This window comes from Furipterus horrens, unplaced genomic scaffold, assembly GCF_987537825.1.
Source record: "Furipterus horrens unplaced genomic scaffold, mFurHor1.1.pri manual_scaffold_8, whole genome shotgun sequence".
Taxonomy (NCBI): domain Eukaryota; kingdom Metazoa; phylum Chordata; class Mammalia; order Chiroptera; family Furipteridae; genus Furipterus; species Furipterus horrens.
The window spans coordinates 29,993,435-30,016,146 of record NW_028327178.1 but is presented as its reverse complement, the minus strand read 5'-3'; the positions used below and the strand labels follow the sequence as shown (position 1 = coordinate 30,016,146).

Here is a 22,712-nt window from a genome sequence, read left to right as displayed (position 1 = left end):
GTAGGTCAGAGCAGGGAAATAGTACTCAGAATTGGTACTCCACCTCTACAAATATTTTACAATAAAATGAAGATTCCCAACATGAAGTTATTTTTTCTTATTTTAAAGAGTGGAAAATAGAAGGTTTTATGACTACATTCTTTTTCTCAAACTTTTAAATAGTATTTAAATATCTAAAACATTTGGCAATAGTTGCCAATATAAACATAGAGTTAAAAAACCAGGGCCGCCCTGGCTGGTGTGGCTCAGTGGATTAAGTGCCGGCCCGTGAACCAAAGAGTCACTGGTTCGATTCCCAGTCAGGGCACATGCCTGGTTTGCGGGCCGGGTCCCCAGTTGGGGGTGTGTGAGAGGCAACCACATGTTGATGTTTCTCTCCCTCTCTTTCTCCTTACCTTCCCCTCTCTCTAAAAAAATAATAAATAAATAAAATTAGAAAGAAAAAAAGAATTAAAAAAAAAAAAACAGGGCCAGTTAGAATGTTATGTACCAAGGAGGAGTTTATAAGCAATATTGTTTAAAGTGTTCGATTTCCCCTATAATGTAATTTTTTAAAGTATGTACTATTTGACATTTTTAGTCCGCCCACCCCAGTTTTGTTTTTCTTTGCTTTCTGAAAGAGACAGAAATCAGAAATGCATAGACTTTTGTGGTTAGCTGGATAAACTTGATAATGTTATGATCGATGGTTCTAATGTGCATGGCAACAAGTGAAATTCTTAGCTTAAATATAACAAAATTTTATTAAAATAATTTCAAGTGACTTCAGGATATTTTAAAAACTTGTCTAAATATTTCAGATGGGCAATTGTGAATGTAAAACTCAAATTTTTCTCTGGTATAGTGGTCCTTTCCTATGTTAATCATTTAAACATTCTAATTATTTTAATGCCAGGCACCTGAAATTATGCCTTCTTACATCAGATTAAAAATTGATTAAAATGATTTTTCATTATTGCTTCAGCACTTCTACAAAAATATTCCTAAAAATTTAAATGATCTGTCTGTTTTTATCAGTATAAATGATGTCATTTTTATTATACTATAAAGAAAATCAAAGAATATTAATTAGGCATTACTCATTTATTGAGGACTTTTAAATTTTTGGATAATTATATCACAACTCATTAAACTTCCTCTTAACCAATTTCCTCCTGATTTTCTTGTGCTATTTCAAATGGCTTCTTAAAACTATCATATAAATCAGCTTAATTGATTTTGCACTATTCAGGACTTTGAGTTACCAGTTACTAAAAGCAAACAATAACATTTTCCTGATTATTAATTAGTTCAGATTATATTACTATATTTACTGAATACTAATCATCTTCTCTCCTTGTTTACCTTTTGCCCATTTTCATTTAGGTTTATTTGCATTTTCTTATTGATTTGTAGGAATAAATTATTACCTGTAGTTTGTTATATATCTTTTAAACCTATTCTTTAAGTTTGATTTATCTTTTTACTCTCTATGCTATCTTTTAGAAAAAACATTCTTAATTTTAAAGTACTTAAATTTATAATTTTTCCTTTTTGTGTTTTACATCTTGCTTAAGAAATCTTTTCATACTGCAGGGTCATATAAAATATTTCCTTTCCTTGTGAAATTTAAAGGTTCTCACTAGATATTTAATTATTTAACAATGTGAAATCATTTCTGTTTAACAATAGAATAGGTAGCAATTCTCATTTGTAAAAATATGAAAATTATTTTTCTCCACATCAATTTTATTGCAAAATCCAGTTATTTCTTAGAAATCAGCTATGTTCTATCAGTCAAATCAAGTTCTCATAATGATTGTATCTATTTCTGGCTCCTATCTTTCACTGGTTAATTTTACTACTGCATTACAATAAATCATTACACTAATTTTCCTGCTTCCTGCTATATTTTGATATCTGATATGGTAGTCTACCCCTTTTTTTCCTTTATAGACATCTTGGGCTATTCTTGGGATGTATAAATTTTAGAATAAGATTGTCATATTCTATGCAAAAAGCTATTGGGATTTCAAGTAATTGCATTCATCATTTTTTATTATGTAGATGAATTAGGCTCTTTAGGAATGCTTTTTGGATTCTGTTGAATCTACTATACTATCAGCATAAGAAAATTTCAGCAGTATAGCAAATACTAAAACCTGTTTAGAGGAGAGAACTAAGTAGGAGGTAAATGGGGAAAATGGGCAAACTGATGAAAACTTAATGTTAAATTATTGATTCTCTAACATATAGTCATGAGCTGCATAATGTTTTCTCTACTCTATATGCTGCTCTACTGCGTTAACAGGGAGATGATTATGTGCTTTGCTTTGACTAGTGGGATTTCAGCAAACATAACACAAGCAAAGCTTTGTTAGGCTTTTGCCCATTGAGACTTGTCCTTTCAGAACACTTTCCTAACCCCTAGACATGTGAGTGAGGCTATCTTTATCACTATTCCCAGTTGAGTGAGCAGATGTCTGCATCCATATTATTGGCCCCAGGCAAGAACCAACAAAATTTCCCAGCTGAGCCCAGAACAAATTGCTCAACCATAAACAAATGTTTGCTCTATCCACAAAGTTTTAATGTGAGTGTTTGTATATATGTATTTAGCAACAGATAACAGAAAAAACAATGCTTACTTTTATGAAGGTATTTTCATTAGAATAATGGAGACCAAATGCAGATGGCAATGAATAAATGAGTCATCAGAGAGTGAGGAATCAGAGATACTAAATTTAGACAACTCTTCAGATGTTAAGTGGAACAGTAAGAAAAAGCAAAAATATATATATATATATTTAAAGGTATGTATGGGGTAAAAAAATTTTCTTGAAAACAGGAGAAATGTCAGAATTAAATGTGAGAGGAGTTAAGAAAAAAGGAGATTTGTAAGATAAAATGGTGAGAAGACTTTATGATAATAAAATACTTGAAAAATGGAATGCAGGTGAAGGCATTAGCCATTGGTGGGAAAAGAAAATCTTCCATGAAAAGGACAAAGGAAACAATGTTTGCAGTATTGAAGGATGTCCATACATGGGTTATGGGAGTGTTATTGTATCTCCCATTTTGAAGGGGAAGTAAAGAGATAAAAGTGTAGCAAGAGAGAAGATCTGGAGACCTGAACAAAGGAAAGGATTGGAGTAGATACCAGAGAGTAATACTAGAGAAAGTTCTGGTAGACAAACAGAATAATTTCAGAACACTATTAAAGGTCCCATTACGGTTAGAGACCACAAATGTGTAATATCACAAATTTGAATTATTGTGTAAGGCTCGTTATCACTACTCAGCAGGCTGGGTGTAGGAGAGGAGATGGCAAACTATCAGAGAGATCTCTTCAGGGTTGGCATTTTTTCAGACTAGAGGGATGACAGGATAAAGATGTAAAGGACCAAATACACCAGTTTAAGAGACGAATTGATTAGGCAAGAAAATAAAGGAAAATGGGAATGATAGAATGGGAAACAGGGGGTATGTTAGGATTTGAGGTGTCCTTAAGTTTCAAATGAAATGCCATTGATAACACAAAGTATCAGAGATTTGGTCAAGAGGGTCAGATGATTAAATATTAGTTTTCAAACTTAAAATCAAATATGAAATGGTGTAATCAAAGCAAAGTTTTCCAATCGGAATTATGAACATTTTAACAATTGTGTGTTTTGGTCCTCTGAGCTGACATGTTCTCAGAAATAGATGGCACAGACCAATGATAAATAGAATGTTCTTAGAACTTACATATACCTGGTCTGAATGCTGGCTTTGTTACTGACTGTGTCATCTTGAGAGAGATCAACCTCTAGGATCATTTTCTTCATCTACAATTGGGGATAATGGTAGTTTCTTCCTCACAAGGTTTCAATAAGGAGTCAATGAAATCATGCATATTAGGTCTATGATATATAGTAAGCACTTAATAAAGTTGAGTTTCACTATCAAAGTTATTAATGATAATGTTACTTCTGTATAATATAATCTTTGCATTTTAATGGATTTCTAAATATAGATGGTCCCCAACTTAGAATAGTTCCACTTACTATATTTTGATTTTATGATGGTGCAAAAGCAAAACATTCAGTAGAAATTGTACTTTGAATTTGTAATTTAAATATTTTCCTAAACTAGCAATATATGCCAAGAAACTCTCTAGTGAAGCAGTGAGCCACACAGCTCCCCGTCAGCTACACAGTCATGAGGGTAAACAACACACACTCTGCAGCAGCAATTTTCTACCTTTTGCATCTCAAAGCACACATATACTTACTACTAAAATTCTGTAACACATCAAAAAATATATTATATTTTTTAACCATCTGACAAAACAATTGGTATAATTTTGATTCATTCACATCAGAGAGCTATTGCTGTGTTGGCTGTTGTAATTTTTTTATATGACAGTCTAAGGAAAAAGAGGTCATTGCCCTTGACTAAGTAGTCAGGTATTGCAGGCCTTAAAAATTCTTGAGGCACACTAGTTGAAAACTGCTGCTCTACAGCATATTCATTGTGCTAGATAATTTTGCTCCTCTGTAGTCTAACATAAGTGCTCTGAGCCTGTTTAAGGTAAGCTAGGTTTAGCTATAATGTTCAGTTAGGTTAGGTGTATTAAACGCATTTATCAGGACATAACCCCATCGGAAGTCAAGGAGCATCTGTACCTTCTCTCTACGCCACTCCTTTAAATCATGGCTGCATCTTAATGACTTGAGTTGATTAAATGAAGAGAAAAGTCTCAATTCAGTAGAGATCATCCAAACTAAATAAAACCCTTTCTAGTCTAGCAGAATAAGGTGGCAGGAAAATAAAACAAAACCTTAATTTGTATGAAAAGTTATCCAGGCAATTGTTTCCATCATTTTGCAGTGCTTCCTCATTCTTTGCAAAAATTAATATAGAGAAAATGTTTATAGTAACTCTACTCTGAAGACTTTTCAAGATTCAGAATTGCAATTAAACTGCTATGAGTGATAGACAAGCTTCTGGCGAATGCGTTTCTGCTCAGCACAGGCTCTGCAGTATTTATTCTGACACAAAGCAAACTGCTGTGACATTATGAACAAATAAACTTGAATGGTGGATCCAAAAAGATGGATCTTTCACTCACCTAATGCATCCATACCCAAAGTAGAGGGCAGCTTTTCAGCTACTTACAGAGCTTTATCTAATAAAAGATTTAAATTATCCTGATGTAAAACAAACAAATTTTATCCCGGAAAGAAACTCCACACCCGTTAGCAGTTACTGCAACCCTAGGAAACCATCACCTGTTTTGTGTCTTTATAGACTGGCCTGTTTTGGACATTTCATTTTAATGAGATCATGTAATGTGCGGTCTTTTGTTATCATGACAATGGTTACATAACTCTGAAAATACACTAAGAAAACATTGAATTTTATACATTAAATGGCAAAATTTATGGTATATAAATTATCTAAATAAAGCAGCACTTAAAAATCAAGCCGTTTGTATAGAAACATAGTAGACAATTCAGACAAAAGTGAAAATGTTGCAATTTAAGAGAAGAGGAAAACCTGCTTGGCGTAGAGAGGGCTTCATTTTCTCTCTGTCCTGGATCCCACCCATCAAAATTGTACTCATCGAGTCACAGGAAAAACCTAACTTCATTGGAGGAAAACCACTGTGGATTGAACAAAGTAAAATTCAAGAGCATTGTACTCTCAGATTTGTGGGCCTTAGCAGCAGACAGTTAAACCTGTACTTGGGCAAACACTCCCTTCTCTTGTGCTGACTGCTAAACACTTCACGGACCAGTCTGTCTTCATCATTGCACCAAACTTTTCTAACAATTAGAATATGAAAACATGAGAATTAAATAATTTAGAGTGATAATTAAGCCAATTGTTTGCTTTGACTCCAAACCCTAAAATCCAGAAGAATCAGATAATCTGCAACTCAAAATAAGGATTATTTTGTGCAACTCTTGACAGGGCCTACAGGGGAATTTAGGGCCAAGGCTCCAGCTGGTTATCATCAAGTTGTTTTCCCCTGCTTTGTTTTGCTCTCTGCACACATAATCCCCCTGGAAACTAGAAAAGGAGGAGGCTCCGTTGTTCCCCCAGCACTAAACAGGTACAAGACAGTGCCTGGGATTGTAGGCGATGAATGAATGAAATGAAAAATGTTAATCTCCTCTCCAAGGTACTATCTGTTGACAACTTTTATTATAAGATCATATTTATTAGCATTCAGTAGAACTAAGCAGGTAATCCTCTCTCATTTTCACTGTTTCCCAAGTTTTTCTTTCTCATATCTTCCAATGAACATTCTCACTGCTTTTTTGTTGAGAAGAAATGCTTTTATCTCCATTTCATGCAGGCATTCTGGAATCATTCAAATGTATGACACACATTACAAAAATTCAGTATTTTCTGCAAGGTAAGTACTCATTTTAAATATTTCTTTAAAAAGTAACCCACTTTATTTAAATTTAGTTAATGCTTAGATTAACTAATTCTGAATTACTATCTGTAGAAAAATATCACACAAAAGCTTTCCATAAAAATCCACATGTGTTTGTCTTTTTGGAAGTAAAGCTTTTGTTTATCAAAAATTCACACGCTAGTCTTTACATATTCAATTCCTATTTCCTTAATTTTATTTAATTTAAATTTTTCAAGGAGTATAAATGTAAAGTTGTCTAACTAATATTATCAAATGTTAAGTTTTCAAAATAATAATGAGAAGTTCTTTTCTAATTTTAGGTTAGTCAGAAAAAAGTATTTTTAAAGATGATAGGTAACTACCAGTTTGTTCTCAAAACATTAATTTAAATCTAAATAAGTACATGTCTAGTCAATAGTTGTGGTAACCTAAACAAAAAATACAGCATAAAAAACTTAATACTTCATTTACCAGTTCGACACCAGTAAATCTAACTACCAAATATACAGTCAAAAATAAAATATTTCTAATTTAGAAAATAGAAAGTCTATAATAGGTCTTGAAATTAAAAGATTATGGACATTTATTTCACAATAATTTGAAGCTTATATGTATATTTATTTAATTGTATATACATCATGTTATCATGATTAGAGTTTTGTTCCTAGAAGTGTGTTTATTTGACATTCTTATTTTGTTTTTCATGTTAGTTGGCATGTCAAAATGCCAACTAACACTCTATGTTAATAAGCATTAAGGCCTTCTTTTTCCCCTTTAGGGTCATAAAATAGAAGCTAATCTAAAATAGGATTTGGAGTCAGATGGAACTCAGTACAGATTCCAACTCTAATACTTACTACCTGTGCAATGGATGTATAAATTACTTGATTTGTCTGTTTTAGAATTTTCACCAGGAAAGTAAGATTCCTGTAAATGGCAAATATAAAAATATATATTTATTAAGTGCTTAGAAACAGCAGATGTTTGGTAAATGGTAGTTCTTACTATATTTAGGTAGATAGGTGCCTCAGATGAATCCCCCCCCCCCCCAAAAAAAAGGCTCTGTTTCAGGACCTCATTTATTTTTTTCATTCAACAGACATTTATTTAGTGCCTATTATCTATTAGGCTCTTAGATAGGCACCAGAAGACAGCATTAACAAAGAAATAAGAGAATAATATAATACTAAATAGGATGATGTAAATAGTATTATAGAAATATCGATAGCTAACGTATAAGAAATGTATATCATATGCTGACACTTTAACACAGTATCTCCAATCCCATTTAAGGTCACAAAATGTGTGGCTACAAAGCCTGTGATTTCAACACATGCACTGTAATGCTTTTCTTGAAGGAAACAAAACCCTAGACCAAGCATCACAAGCGGCTCACAAGTACATTTTCAGAGTTACCCAGTAACAGTGGTGAAGGAAGAGAAGTAACACAGGTTTCTGGCAAACATACCCTCCCATTTGGACATTCAAATTGCACATTAACTGCTCAGAAATACAATCTTTTTAAAAAAGTCTGAAAAGGTTTTTATTATTTTTAAATCATCCCTTGAAAATAATTGAAAGTTACAGTGATTTCAAGATTGAACTCCCTTCAGAATAATTAAGGCAAACAGTTTATAATGCAAAGAAAGAATAATTACATATTCTCTTTCAACAGACCTATCAAGTATTTCTTTATAACAAAATAACTCATTCAAAAAGGACACACTGTCCTTTTATATACAAATTTACTCATCTAATCAGTTTAGTGTCCAAAAAAAGGAATGTAAATACTATTTAATTTGCTAATCAAGTTGGTTATGAAAATTATTACTTAACATGATTGCCTTTGGATAAAGAAGAAACGGGGGAAATTTATTTAATTAGGTTGCTTCACTCTTCTGAAGAGAGACTATCAAAATCATGTCTAAATTAGAAAATTATACAACTAAGCAAAGATTCTATAAACTATTTGAACTATCAAAAAATATATTTTTTGAGTTCTTTAAGTAACAGATGGCTACAGGCTCTATAGTGTTTATAAGTGTTAGCATTTTAAATGTTACTTACCTGTTTCAAATGCTCCTGTATTTTAGACTCCACACCTTCAATGTGTGAAATTGTTTTGTTGACACATGGTGCTGGAATGTTCACTAAAGAACAGCTGTGACGTCGACATGGGTAGCTAAAGTAAATGCCTTTGCTCACCTCTAAAGATAAAGCAGACATAGGAAGTTAATAATCAGTTATATACAGTGTAGTAACCTTGATGTTCAGAATATGCAAAAATATTCATCTTTATTAAAACTAATACTCTTAAAAATTTTTAATGAACAGGGTGGTAAATATTTCACAATTACAGAATGAACCTTCTAAAAATTTAAAAGCTCAAGTAATCATTTATGACTTAAAATGTAAGAAATAAAAATGAACCTAAGAAGCAAGACTAAAACTTCAAAGTTAAAAAGTTTGTGTTCCATAATGTTATGAATCATTGGGGGTAAAAAATAAAGAAAAATGGCAGAAAATATATTAATCCATTCATTTCTAAATAAATCCTGAAACACTTTTAAATGACTTGGAAATATATTTTAAATTCTTCTTTCAAAGAGATTCCACATCTTCCAGTGTAAATAATATACAATCACTCATGCATTGAAGGAGTCCTTCCTTAAATCCAGCATGAGCTTCTCTTCCTGAAAAAAATAGAAGTGGCTCCCCTTCATCCTCATAATTACTTCATTCTCTACCTTCCATTTCTGAAAATTGGAGTCTCTTATGAAGAGTGATTGATGTTCTCATTATACCATTGAAGTTGTATTCATCATAAAATTCACTCAGTCTGATGTGCCTCAATGAGTCTAATCCTGGCATGTCCCACATCAACTGAAGGTTGCAGAAACACAGCAAAGTTGTCCATGAAACTCTACCAAAGTGCTTACTTGCAGTTGTTTTGCCTCCAAGGACTCTGTTGGGCTGGATTATAGCTTCAGTCACTGATCTTAAATGCAGCACACAAAATAGGCTTGGTGCCTCAATGAGAACAAGTGATGACCTCATTTCAATTGACCTTGAGAAACACAGAGGTAATGCTACTGCCTACTGACTGTGCCTTTCATCTCAATGGCAACCCACAGAGGTGGTAAGTATTTTAGATATCTTCATTTCAACTGCAGTCTTTATGTGAAGTCTCATAATCTCCTCCCCCCAAAGAACAACCACTGTGAAAATGGCGTATCTGTTTCACTTATAAATAAAAGTTTTTACTATATCCTATAGATATATATGAATATTTGTACATCTATATATACATATATTTTATATATGTATATATAATATATATTAATAAGAAGCTACACCATCGTCTCTCGAGACGGACGGCTGCCGATGATGAATATGTGTCAAACATGGGACTATGCTAAGTACTTTATTTTATCCTCACCTGAGGAGAATTTTTATTGCTTTTTTGAGAGAGAGAGAGAGAGGAAGGGAGAAACACTGACATGAGAAAGGAACATAGATTGGTTGCCTCCTGTACACTCCTGAGCAAAGATCAAACCATAACCCAGGTATGTGTCCTGACAAGGGATCGAACCCACAACCTTTGGGTTTACAGGATGATGATACAACCAACTGAGCTGTACTAGCCAGAGCTCTGCTAAGTACTTTAGATGCCATGTATTTTTTTAACCATCACAGCAATCTAATGAAATTTATTGAAATCAATCTTGATTTCATAAGTGAGGAAAAAAAGCCTTAGAAAAATTATATAACATGTCCAATTCCACAGAACTGGTAGGTGGGAAAGCTAGCACTTGAACTACATTTCCCTGGCCATGGATTGTAAGCTATACTACAGAGGTTGTTTTTATATTTTTTAAAATGTGGCAAAGAGAAGAAGTCCTAAAAATATATTTCAGAGCATCTCAAATGTTTCATATAGCACTTGACTTTGAAGTTTTGAATGTTCCTTCAAGAGATATGTGCTGATACACTTAAGTATTTTAGTTTGCTTTGACCATACTGAACACATATACTTGCTATGACTATTTTGTATGTTATATTCCATATTTCCCCTTTCATTCATACACAGCTATATATTTTCATCTCCGGGATAGTCAAAGGACCAAAGTACATGCTGGTGAAAATTACATATTGATCTTCTATCCAAGTATCTTTTTATAAGGGCACGTTGCCTTTATCTTTAGAAATAAGAAGATTTTAATACACATTTAACAACCAGATAGTTATTCTTACACTCAAATCATTTGTTTTGCTTCATTAAATGTGGGGAAAACAAGGAGAGTAATGACTCATTTAACATTTCTCTGCATGTGCCACTCTCAACCTATTGTGTGAATACTAATTCATTTCCATAGTACCCCTATGGCTTGGGATTAACATTGTGCATATGCTAAAATGGGGAAAACAAAATACTATGAAGTTAAATTTTGCACTAAAATTCTGTAAAAGACATGGCACCATAAGCAGCAGAAGATAGAAGCAAAATTATGGAGTCCTTATGGCTTTTATTCTAATGCATGTGTGGTATAAATTAAAGCTTTGTATTTCATTTTAATTTATTCACCTTAAAGATCAATGAACTAGGTGTCATGTTTGTCCATTGTTGACTTGACTAAAAACTAACTATGCTTCCTAAGCTAAAACTACTTAATGTCTAACCTCAGATTTCTCATTCAATAAATGAATAGGTTGGTAGGGTGTTATGTAAACTATTTTTCAGCAAAAGTTCCATGATACAATGAGAATTACTAGTTTTAGTCAAACATTAATTCATAGAGCTGCTCTTGGTGAAGTGGTCAGGGTGTTTAAAGAATTAAGCTCAAAGAGGACTCTCATCCTCTCTAAACATATGCCCAATACTAACTTCCTTGCTTAGAATCACTGTATAAGACAGAAGATCCTCCTGGATCTAGGCCACAGTTGAGTTTTGTTGAGATTTTGCAACATGAAACTTTTATACAAGAGAAAATATGAACTGGCTGATTGTGTTGGCAAATGAAATGGAAATACTATGTTCATAAACTGTCAACTCTCCTTGCTCAGTGAATTTGATCCTTATATAATTTACTCTCCCAGACATAATTATTTAACAAGTATTTGAAAATTTAGAATGCTAAAACTAAAATCATATTAGTGAATATAGGAATGGGTGAAGTGATATTGACTACAAAGGTCATGAATGAACTTCCTGGAAAGATGGGAGATTCTACATCCTGTTTAACCTCCTGTCATTCACCACCTCTTTTAACTCCTCATGCTACAGAATAGAGTGGGCAACACTTTCCTGAAATGTTCTTCTTTAATAGCTTTCTCTCATTTCTCCATTGCCTATTTCTCCTCATAGGCATGACTCTTGGTAAGAATTAGTTTCTCTCTTAGTCATCTCCTGTAAGTGATTAACTGCCAACTAAACATCTTTAGACTTAACTTTACCCCAAATTCCTTGTCAAGAAGTGAAGTAAGCCAGTCAATGAAAGACAAATATCATATGATCTCACCTACACAAGGAATCTATTGAACAAAATAAACTAATGAACAAACTAGAACCACAGACATGGACACATGGAACACACTGAAAGTGACCAGCGGGAAGGGGGGAGGGGTATAATGGTGGAAAGAATAGGAAGGGACTAGACAAAGAACATGAATGAATGACCCACAGACATGGACAACACCGTGAGGATTGACTGTGGGAGTGAGGAACGGAATGGGTGGAGGAGAGCAAAGGGAGAAAAATTGGGACAATTGTAATAGAATAACAATAAAAAATGGTTTAAAAAAAAAGTACATATCTTCCAAAAAAATATCCTTCCTAGAGCCTGACCCTAGCACTGAATGTAGAAAAAAGAAGGTGGGGTTTGAGGAATTATTTGCAGGATGGGAGAATGAAAGTTAAAATTAGAATGTACGCATTGAGAAGCTGATATATCACAAATAAGGAAATAAAGAAATCCCTGATGCTGGTAAACTAACACATCAAAGCCAGAAAGGCTACAGAAACATATTCTTACCATCAGACAAAGAGCTGGAAGGATAAGAGATGTACAGAGAGAGCTCCAGAATGGGAGGGATCTTATACACTCTAAGCAGGGAGAATGGTGCCTGACACAGAGTGAATATCAGGAACCATTTGGCAAATAATGAAATGATGAGAGACTAAAGATACACCAAGATAAAACTTTTGATTATACGCCTGCCTCCAAGCTATTTGGTATTAAACATTTGGACTTTTTCAAGCCAACAAGCCAAAGGCAGTCCTGAAGAGACAAACCCATTTGCAAAGCCAGTATTTCGAAAACTAAACTCATCTTCATTCCACTCAACCAACTTCTCTCTCTTACTTCTCTGTTCCCATTATCAAAGTGTGCAACAGTTAAATCATGGTTGAATCCTCTTTTCATTCAAGTTCCCATATTACTATGTTACCAAATGTTATTCCTTTGTAATGCCTCTTTGATTCCTATCTTTCATAACCATTGACCCTTCATAAATCAAGCCCTTATTACCTTAAGCCTGGACTATAATGATAAGGTAACCAGTCTCCATATTTCCTCCTGTAGCCAAATAACTCTGCATAGAAGATTCATATTTCGAAGCAAAGGATTTGGTTATGTGACATCTCTACTTAAATATACATAGAGCCACTCCTGAGCCTGAAACTCAAAATGCTTTATTTTAACCAATTAACTTTACATTTCTGAATCTTCCCTATGCCATAGTCAAAGTAATATATATTTCCCATATTTTGTATTATTTCATCACTGTTATTTGACATTCTGTTCTTCTTGCTTAAATACTGTCCTCACTTTTCATGTACAAGTGCATCCTTTAAGATTCAGTTCAAATCTGTCCTTATCCATTGACCATTCTCCTAATCCTTAGAGACCATAAATATTGATGTTACTCAAAACACCAAGGGTACTTCTTGTCCATACTATTCATTTGTCATCTACTACTGTGACACTGTGATTTACAATAAATAATTTGTCTTTGGCCTTTGTCCTGTTTTTGTCATAAAACTCCTAAAAATACTTGGAATTTCCTAAGTGAAAGCCATTTTAAAGGTGTCATTCATTGTGTTAATGAGATGACCCGAGGATCAATCACCAACAGCCAATGATATAATAGAACATGCCTATGTAGTGAAAAACTCAAAGGACAAGGTTCAGAGAGCTTCCAGCTTGTTGAACTTATGGAGATTTGGGGAAAGGGAGTGCCCAGAGAGGGCATAGAAGCTTTGTGCCTTTCCTTGTACCCTGCCCTGTGCATCTCTCCCCCTGGCTATTCCTGAGTTATATCCTTTTTATGATAAACTGGTAATATAGTAAGTAAAATGTTTCTTTGAGTTCTGGGAGTCACTCTAGCAAATTAATCAAACCCAAGGAGGGGAGTTCACTAAAACCTTAAATCTATAGCAATTGGTCAGAAGCACAGGTGAAACCTGGGATTTCCACTGGTGTTTGAAGTAAAGAGAGGTAGTCTTGTAGAATTAAGCCCTTCATGGGATCTGATGCTATCTCTAGGTAGATCGTGTCTAAACTGAGTTGAATGTAGGACACCCAGCTGGTTTCAAAGAATTTTTTGGAAACCTCATGCCCATACAGCAAAATTGAGTACAGAAAGTTTTTATCCAAGGACATCAGTTCATTGCTTTTAGGGAGATGGAGATGGAAAGGGAGAGGGAGAAGGAGAGAAAGAGGGAGAGGGAGAGAGAAACATTGATTTGATTGCTTGCCTCTCATCCATGCCCCACCCAGGGATCAAACCTACAACCTGGGTATGTGCCCCTGACCAGGAATCGAACTTCCAACCTTTCTGTCTATGGGATGATGCTCCAGCCAACTGAGCCACACCAGCCAGGGTGAGTAAAGAAACTTTTAACAACTTTATTTCATTTCTGTTATTCCACATAACCATTCTTTTCTATTGTTTTGTACTAATTAGTGTATACTGTAGTTATGTTTTATTTGGCCTGAAGATTATATACTCCATTTCTAAAATGTATATGTATCCTAGTAGCACACATATATTCCAGTGTTTTTAATTTATTGGTTCATAAATCAATCATTTGAAAATTTAAAAAATTTGTCCAAATCAACCTGTGGCTCATAGCTAACTATGGGCAATACGCTCTAAGCCAGGACATTAAAATTCTCTTCAAAGTTTTTCTACTGGACAGAAATAGATAAAGAGCAAAATGGCAACTTATCCCAATTTTGCCCTGTCAAACTGAAAGTCTTCAGAGCAGAAATTTATGAGTCAAGATTAAATTAATATTAAAAAATTTTGATACAAAGTTGTCCACCAAAATGATCTAGGAAACAAGTATGAGCCCCTATACATCAAGTATAAACATTTCATCATCTCTTCCCCCCTATTTCCACGTATAATACCAGAAACGCTTTCAAAGATGTTTTATGGATTTTCAATGAACAATTTTTAATTCTGGGTTTCACACCTCCAAAACATAAGCCCTTTTTCTTTTAAAAGACATATCCTCATTAAACTGGAAAGTTTCTAGCACCTGCCAGTCTTGGCATGAGCAATAAAGAAAATGTTTATTTTTAAAATTCATACATTTTTGGAGTTGTAAATAATTCTGATGAACCAAATTGCAGTTAGCAACATATTATTAATAAAATATATTATAATATTGTATTCTAAATATTTTATCATTACTTCGTTAACTATTAATTGATATTTATGGGTTGTTTCTCAAAAAATATATAATATTAACATTACAAACTAATGTGCAAATATAAATATAGTTTACAGAGGTTACTATACAATTTACATTCAGTCCTCACCTTCAGTATTTGTCATTTTATTTTCAAGAAAAATCTCAACAGCTTCCGTAGGGGCACCAAACGAAACCAATGCTTGTGATGTGGCATTATCTTTTTAAAAGAAAACAAAAATATTTTAAAGCAGTTAATATAATTAAACTTATGCACAAAACTATGTTGTGAAAGTATTGTCCTTGAAAAAGCAACAATAATGCAAATATCAACCAAAACCCTCAGTAGAAAACCTTTAGATGTTTTCTCTGTGTTATTCAATTTGCTTAACTCTCACAAGAATGTATTCAAGATAGCATGCAGCTATTAGCAGCAAACAGAGAGACCAATCAGAATGATGTCACCAAGACAGTGGAGTAAGAGAGCTCAGCCTTCTCCTCCCAACAGAGATGAATAATTAGACAGCTGTCCATAAAGAAAAATAGTTATAAAAGCTCGGGAGTCCACTTAAGAAACTTCAGCAACACAGTGGAACAAAAAACCTGAGAATAGCCATATAAAAAGTGAAAGAAGACAGCTTCATTTTACCTGCATCATCCATCTCCCCAGAACACTGCTCAGGGCTTGAAATAGTTTCCCCCACTGGGAAAGGGTGAGCAACCAGCTTCCTCACCCTTTTGGGGTACTTCACAAAGGACCCACTTCAGCTCTACCCCACCCTACCAGAAAAGTGGAGCATTATAGAGTTGGCCTGGAACAGAGAAGAATGGCAGAGGCTACCAATATCAGTCATGCAGTGGAAGTCATGGCAGTGGCCTGCTCTGCAGACAACCTCAGCAGCTTTTTTGGCAAAGTTGTCCTTCAGAAAAGAAGGAGACAGAAAGAATTTCCCAAACAAGAATTGAGAAAGTTCATCATCACTAGAACTGCCCTACAAGAAAATGTGAAAACATATGAACATATAAAACACACCAGCAAGTTAAGTATATAATAAAATTCAGAATACTCAATACTGTAAATATGTTGGAATATTAATCACTCACTCTACTATAAAGGTTAAAGGACAAGAATACTAAAACATCTATAGCTGTAATAATTTGTTAATGGATAAACAATATAAAATACATAAATTATGACATCAGAAACATAAAGTGTGATAGAAGGGAGAATAAAAGAGTAGAGTTTTTGTATATGATTGAATAAACTGTTATAATTATAAAATGATTCACATAAGCCTCAAGATAACCACAAAATCCTATACTACGTATACAAAAGGAGAAAAAGAAGGGAATCAGAGTATACTTCTATGGAAAATCATCTATTCAAAAAGGAAGGCAGAAAGGAAAAAGTGAAAAAAGAATTACAAATCAGGCAGAAAGCAATAAACAAGATGGCATTAAGTCCTTACCTATAATCACTTTAAATGTAAATAGATTAAGTTATCCAATCAAAAGACACAAAGTGGCTGAGTTGAATTAAAAAAAAATAAAATAAGACTGAACTACAATGTTACTACAAGACACTCATTTCAGCTTTAAGAACTCAAAGTGAAGAGATAAAGAAAGATGTTAGTCAAATGGAAACCAAAAGAGATCAGGGTAGCTATTCTTACATCACACAAAATAATCCCATTTAAAATTGCATGAAAAGAGTAAAATACATAGGAATAAATTTAACCAAGAAAGTAAAAGTTCTGTATACTAATTTCTGTGAGACACTGATTGAAGACTCAAATAAATGAAAAGACTGCACATTCATGTATGAGAAGAGTAAGTATTGTTAAAATACCCATTTATTTTGATCAAAATTTCAATGGCATTTCTCACATAAATAGAAAAAAGCATCCTAAAATACTTATGGGGCTACAAAAGACCCCAAATAGCCAAAGCAATCTTGAGAAAAAAGAACAAAGCTGGAAACATCACATTTCCTTATTTTAAACTATATTATAAAACTATAATAATCAAAACAGTATGGTTCTGGTATGAAAACAGGCACATAGATCAATGGAACAGAATAGAAATCCCATAATTATATAATCAATTAATATTTGATAAGGAAGCCAAGGATACTCAATGGGGAAAAGGATAGTCTCTTCAATAAATGGTGCTGGGAAAACTAAATATTCATTTGCAAAATACTTAAACTTGACCACTCACAAAAATTAACTTGAAGTGAATCAAATACTTAAACATAAGACCTGAAACCTTAAAAAGAAATGAAAACATAGGGGGAAAATTTCCTTGGCATTAATCTTGTTAAGAATCTATTGTATATGACACTGGAAGAACAGCCAACTTAAAAAAAAATCAATAAGTAGGACTACATCAAGCTAAAAAGCCTCTAAAGAAGAATTCAACATAATGAAAAGACAACCTATGAACATAGGCACCCCTATGTTCACTGCAGCATTATTTACAGTTCCCATGATATGAAAGCAGCCCAACTGTCCATCAGTAGATGAGTGGATAAAACAACTATGGGACATTTACACAATGAAATACTACTTGGTCCTATAAAAATATTAAATCTTACCATTTGTGACAGCATGGATGGACTGAGGGGATATTGTGTTAAGTGAAATAAGGTAGTCAGAGAAAGACAAATACCATACAATTTCACTCATATGTAAAATCTAATGAACAAACCGAACTAACAAGGAAAATGGGGACAGAATCCTAAATGGAGAGCAGATGACAGCTAGTGGTGGGGAGGTTAGGGGGTGAAGGGATTGAACACAAAGGAAAAATGATTCATGGACATGAATAACAGTGTTGTGATTGCTGGGGGGAGGGGGTATAATGAGGCTAAATGGTAATGATAAAAAATACAATAAAGAAAAAATATGTAGTCACCGGGTATATAAAAAGAGAAAATACAACTTATGAAATGAGAGAAAATATTTACAAACCATCTACCTGATGAGTTAATTCAATATATAAATAACTCATACAATGCAATAGTATAAAAACAAATTATCCAATTAAAAAATGAGCAAAGAACCTGAGCAGACATTTTCCCAAACAGGACAGACAAATGTCCCACAGGTACATAAAAAGGTGCTCAATATCATTGATTATCAGGGAAATGCAAATCAAAACCACGATGGGATATCACCATTCATGTGTTAGAATGGCTATTAACAAAAAGACAAGACATGGCAAGTGTTGGCAAGGATGTGGAGAAAAGGGAACGCTTGTGAACTGTTGGCATGAATATAAATTTGTGGCACTACTATGGAAAACAAAATGAAGGTTCTTCAAGAAAGTGAAAATTGAACTTCCATGAGATCTGGCCACCCTATTTCAGGGTATTTATCCAAAGGAAATAAAATCATTATCTCAAAGAGATATCTGCACTCTCTTGTTCACTGTAGAATTATCCACAATGGTTTAAACCTGGAAACAACTAAGTGTCCACCTACAGATAAATAATGTGGCATATATATCCTGACATTTGTGACTATGTGGATATGAACCTTGAGAGCATTATATAAGTGAAATAAGCCATGCAGAGAAACACAAATACTATACGATCTTACTTCTCTGTGGTATCAAAAAAAAAGCCGATTTCTGAGAAACCGAGAGTAGAACAGTGGTTGCCATGAACTGGGGTGGGAGAACGGAGGAGATGTGGGTCCAAGGGGACAAACTTCCAGTTATAAGAGGAACATGTTCTGGGGATCTAATGTACAAAATGGTGAACTATAGTTAACTATACTGTACAAGTATTATATACATATGGTCTCTGACTTATGATGGTTCAACTTATGATTTTTTGAGTTTACAATGCTGTGAAAGATGCACATTTAGTAGAAAGGAGCTAGGCTAAGCCATGATGTTCTACAGCTTAAATGCCTCCTTGTAATATTTTCAACTTACAATGGGTTCATTTATAGGACAGCACCCTACCATAAGTCAAGGAGCATCTGTACTTCAAAGTTGCTATGAGAGCAGATTTTAAATGTTCTCATCATAACAAAAACAATAAAATGGCAATTATGTGAAGTGAAGGACATATTCAAAAACTATATTGTCATAAACTCTTCACAACATATACATATATGAATCATTATATGGCACACATTAATAGTATACAATATTATTTGCCAATTATAATTCAATAACGCTGGAAAATATAAGTAAATACATAAATGCAAATAGCAAATAGATAAATCACTATGTGCTGTTATAGAAAGTAGCCCAAGACACACCATTAAGTGAAAAATAGCATGACATAAATTTCAATGTAAGTTTTGTTATCATTTTTTGTTTTTTAAAAAGGAGAAGAAAAGATTGGTAGGTATTTGTAAATGCATATAAAATGTATAGATTAAGAAACTGTTAGATTGGTTACAATTGCAAATAGGTAATGTAGAAACAGAGGGGAGATTTTCTATTTCATTTTACAATCGCTGAAATGTTTAAAAATTCTCAAACATAGGAATATATTATATATTTAATAATTTCTTATAAACTTGAATATGTTTACTTACAATGCAGCAATTCCAGTTCTAAACTTTTGCCCAAGAAAATGTGTAGGTCTACAAAAAGACCATCCAAGAACATTTGTGATAGCTTTAATCATAACAGCAGAAACTGGAAACCTGATACTCATCACTAAAAAATAAAGTTTTTAAAATACTGTGTAGGCATGCAATAGTACAATGCTGAGCAGTAAAAAATAGTGAGCTGCTAATACATGGAGTGAAATTGGTAAATCTAAAAAACATAGACTGAGTAAAAATAATTAGAGAAAATAAGATAGATAATGTATAATTCCATTACTGTGAGGTTCTAGAAAAGAAAAAAAACTAAAATATCATGATAGATATCAAAATAGGTAAGATATTTTATGGGTGATAAAAAATGTTTTCTATTTAGAATGGAGTGGTGGCTCTACATTTATCATGTATACATTTAACAAATGCATTAAATTATTACTGTAAGATGGGCATTTCATAAACTGTAATTATAAAAGAAAAAAGAATTACATATATTGCTCTAATGGCATTAAAATATTTTGATAGATTATGCAGGCATACATAAATAAAAGATTTAAATGCTTGCAGGAGATCCAATACTAATATTTAGTAGCCATTACAAGTAGGATATTATTCTTCTAAAACCCCAATAAAAAATACAATGAGGCAAAAATAAATTCATAGGAAAAATTAACAAACAAAAATAATGTATTGAAAAAGTATAAAAATGATAAAAGATAGTGCTACCCAACTATTATATGTGAATGATTTAAATTTATCTAAAAAGAATAGCCAAATAAAAACAGTACAGAAAAAACTGTAAATAAAATATATACATTTCTTTCCTGAGAAAGAAAACTTGATGTGAACAAATTATGAAGGAATCTAAAACTTAAACTAAACAGTTATTAACTCTTAAACCTAAAAAGTGACTATTTTACAATTAAAACTATAATTAATAAAGAAATATTTGTGTGTGATAATATAGCAACATTATATTTAAAAAACAAAGTGTTTTTAACAAAATAATTTAGAAAAAATTTAGATTTAACTCACTATCATTTATATATGGCATATGCATCTCAGAATAACAAAATTATATATATATATAGATAGATAGATCTGATACATAAAATGTGACAAATTTGACAAACATATTACAAATCCCAGAAAGATACAGAATACATGGTTTTAATGGTAATGAAACTTTATGAAAAGTAAAGATATTTCGGGCAACAATAACAAAAAATTTAACAAGTAGAAACTATCTACATTAACCAATTTACTCTACAATTCGAAATTAGTCATGTAAAATTAATTCAAAAGTACTTGGCAATTTTAATGTGCATTTCCAAATAACAAATGTGTCAAGAAGTACTTCCATGTCATAAGGCTTTCATTTTAAAAATGAAAACACTTTGTAGAAAGCTTATTAAACTGAAAATCAACAACTCTTGTTAATCCATCAGGGAATTGAAATCACAATGCAAACATACACCACGAAAAATAGAAAAACAAGGCAAACAGAGAAGCATTAGCTTTCTGGGAGTAGAAGTTGAAGTCAAGAGAGAGTAGAAAAATTTAAACTATAATTGATGAACTGTTAGGGGCTGTGTGAACTAGCTTGTGGATTAAAAATTCCTGGGAACCAGTTTTAGAGGGTCACTCATACTTGCATTAGTTTTAGTCCCAGGAGGTTCACCAGGTTCTCACAGTAAACAATGAAAAATTATTCTTTCCTGATTTCAGAAGGAGAAGTGGGAAAGTAACTATTTTGAATTATACCCAGGGTAAAAAGTAACCATTTTCAAAATCCTGTTTTACACCTGTCCTCAAAGGGAACTACTTTAGCAGAGCCTAACTGATATAGGGAAGGGAAATACCCAACTCCAGCTCCTCGTAGCCTTCTTGTCCCATTGAATGTGGAAAAAGACTTAGCAGCATGGCATAACAACTATGTATTTGTCCAAACCCATAGAACTGAACTACATAAAGAACAAGCCCTAATATAAAATAGGAACTTTAGTTCGTAATAATTTATCAACTCTAACAAATACACAACACTAGCGAAAAATGTTAATAATACCTGAAAGTGTGTGGGGGGAGAGAGTAGGTATGTGAGAACTCTATACTATCTGCTATTTTTCTTTAAATCTGAAACTACTTCAAAAATTAAACTTTTAATAAGTTTCTTGATTTAATTAATTTATTTTTTATAAAGAGGAGAAAGGAGGGAGACAGAGAGGGAGAAATAGAGGGAGAGAAACATATATGTGCGAGTGATACATTGATCAGTTGCCTCTTGTATGTCCCCAACTGGGGACCTGGCACACAATCCAGGCATGAGCCCTGATTGGGAATCAAACCAGTGACCTTTCAGTTCTCAGGCTGGCACTCAGTCCACTGAGCCACACCAGTCAGGGATAAAATTTAAATGTTATTAATTAAAAATCCAATCAATAGGAATTTTCCATGAGGAAATCAAGATTTTCGTACTAGTCAAAGACTTCACGTCTTATTATTATTTTTTTAATCCTCATGTGAGGACACTTCTTTCATTGCCTTTACAGAGAAAGGAAGGAAGGGAAAGAAACATCAATGTGAAATAGAAAATCAATTGGCCACCTCCCATACAAACCCAGACCTGAGATCAATCACATGATGCACCAGGAATCAAACCCACAACCTAGGCATGTGCCCTGAATGGGAATCAAACCCACAACTCTTCAGCTATGGGATGATACTCCAGCCAGAGCAAGACTTTACATAATCTATTTTAAATATTTTCAATGAGCTAAGAAATCCATGTTTAAAGAACTTCTTTAAAAGTACGAGAATGATATCAAATATATAACACCAGTAAAAAGACAAAAGGTGAAAAGTATAATAAATGAGATGAAAATTTCACTCGAGGAGCTCAACAGCTACTATGAGTAGGCACAGAAAGATCATTGAATATGTAGATGGGTCAGTGAGATCACCCAGCCTGAGGAACAGGGAGGGGAAAAATGAAGCAAAATGAATAGAACCTCAGAGACTTGCATGACATCATCAAGCATATTATCATATGCATAACAGA

At 33.3% G+C, this 22,712-nt stretch overlaps 1 protein-coding gene across 1 annotated transcript in view; it reads right to left on the bottom strand.

Annotated features, from left to right (window-relative positions):
- The window catches only part of CCDC178 (coiled-coil domain containing 178), a 303,687-nt gene extending 287,936 nt beyond the window's left edge, over positions 1-15,751 (bottom strand). Inside the window, exons 1-3 of the mRNA XM_090284995.1 lie at positions 15,739-15,751; positions 15,220-15,309; positions 8,459-8,598 (exon numbers count right to left, since the gene is read on the bottom strand). Coding sequence (XP_090141121.1) covers positions 8,459-8,598; positions 15,220-15,309; positions 15,739-15,751 — 243 coding nt within the window. The remainder of the gene's footprint in view (positions 1-8,458; positions 8,599-15,219; positions 15,310-15,738) is intronic.
- Between the last annotated feature and the right edge of the window lie 6,961 nt (positions 15,752-22,712).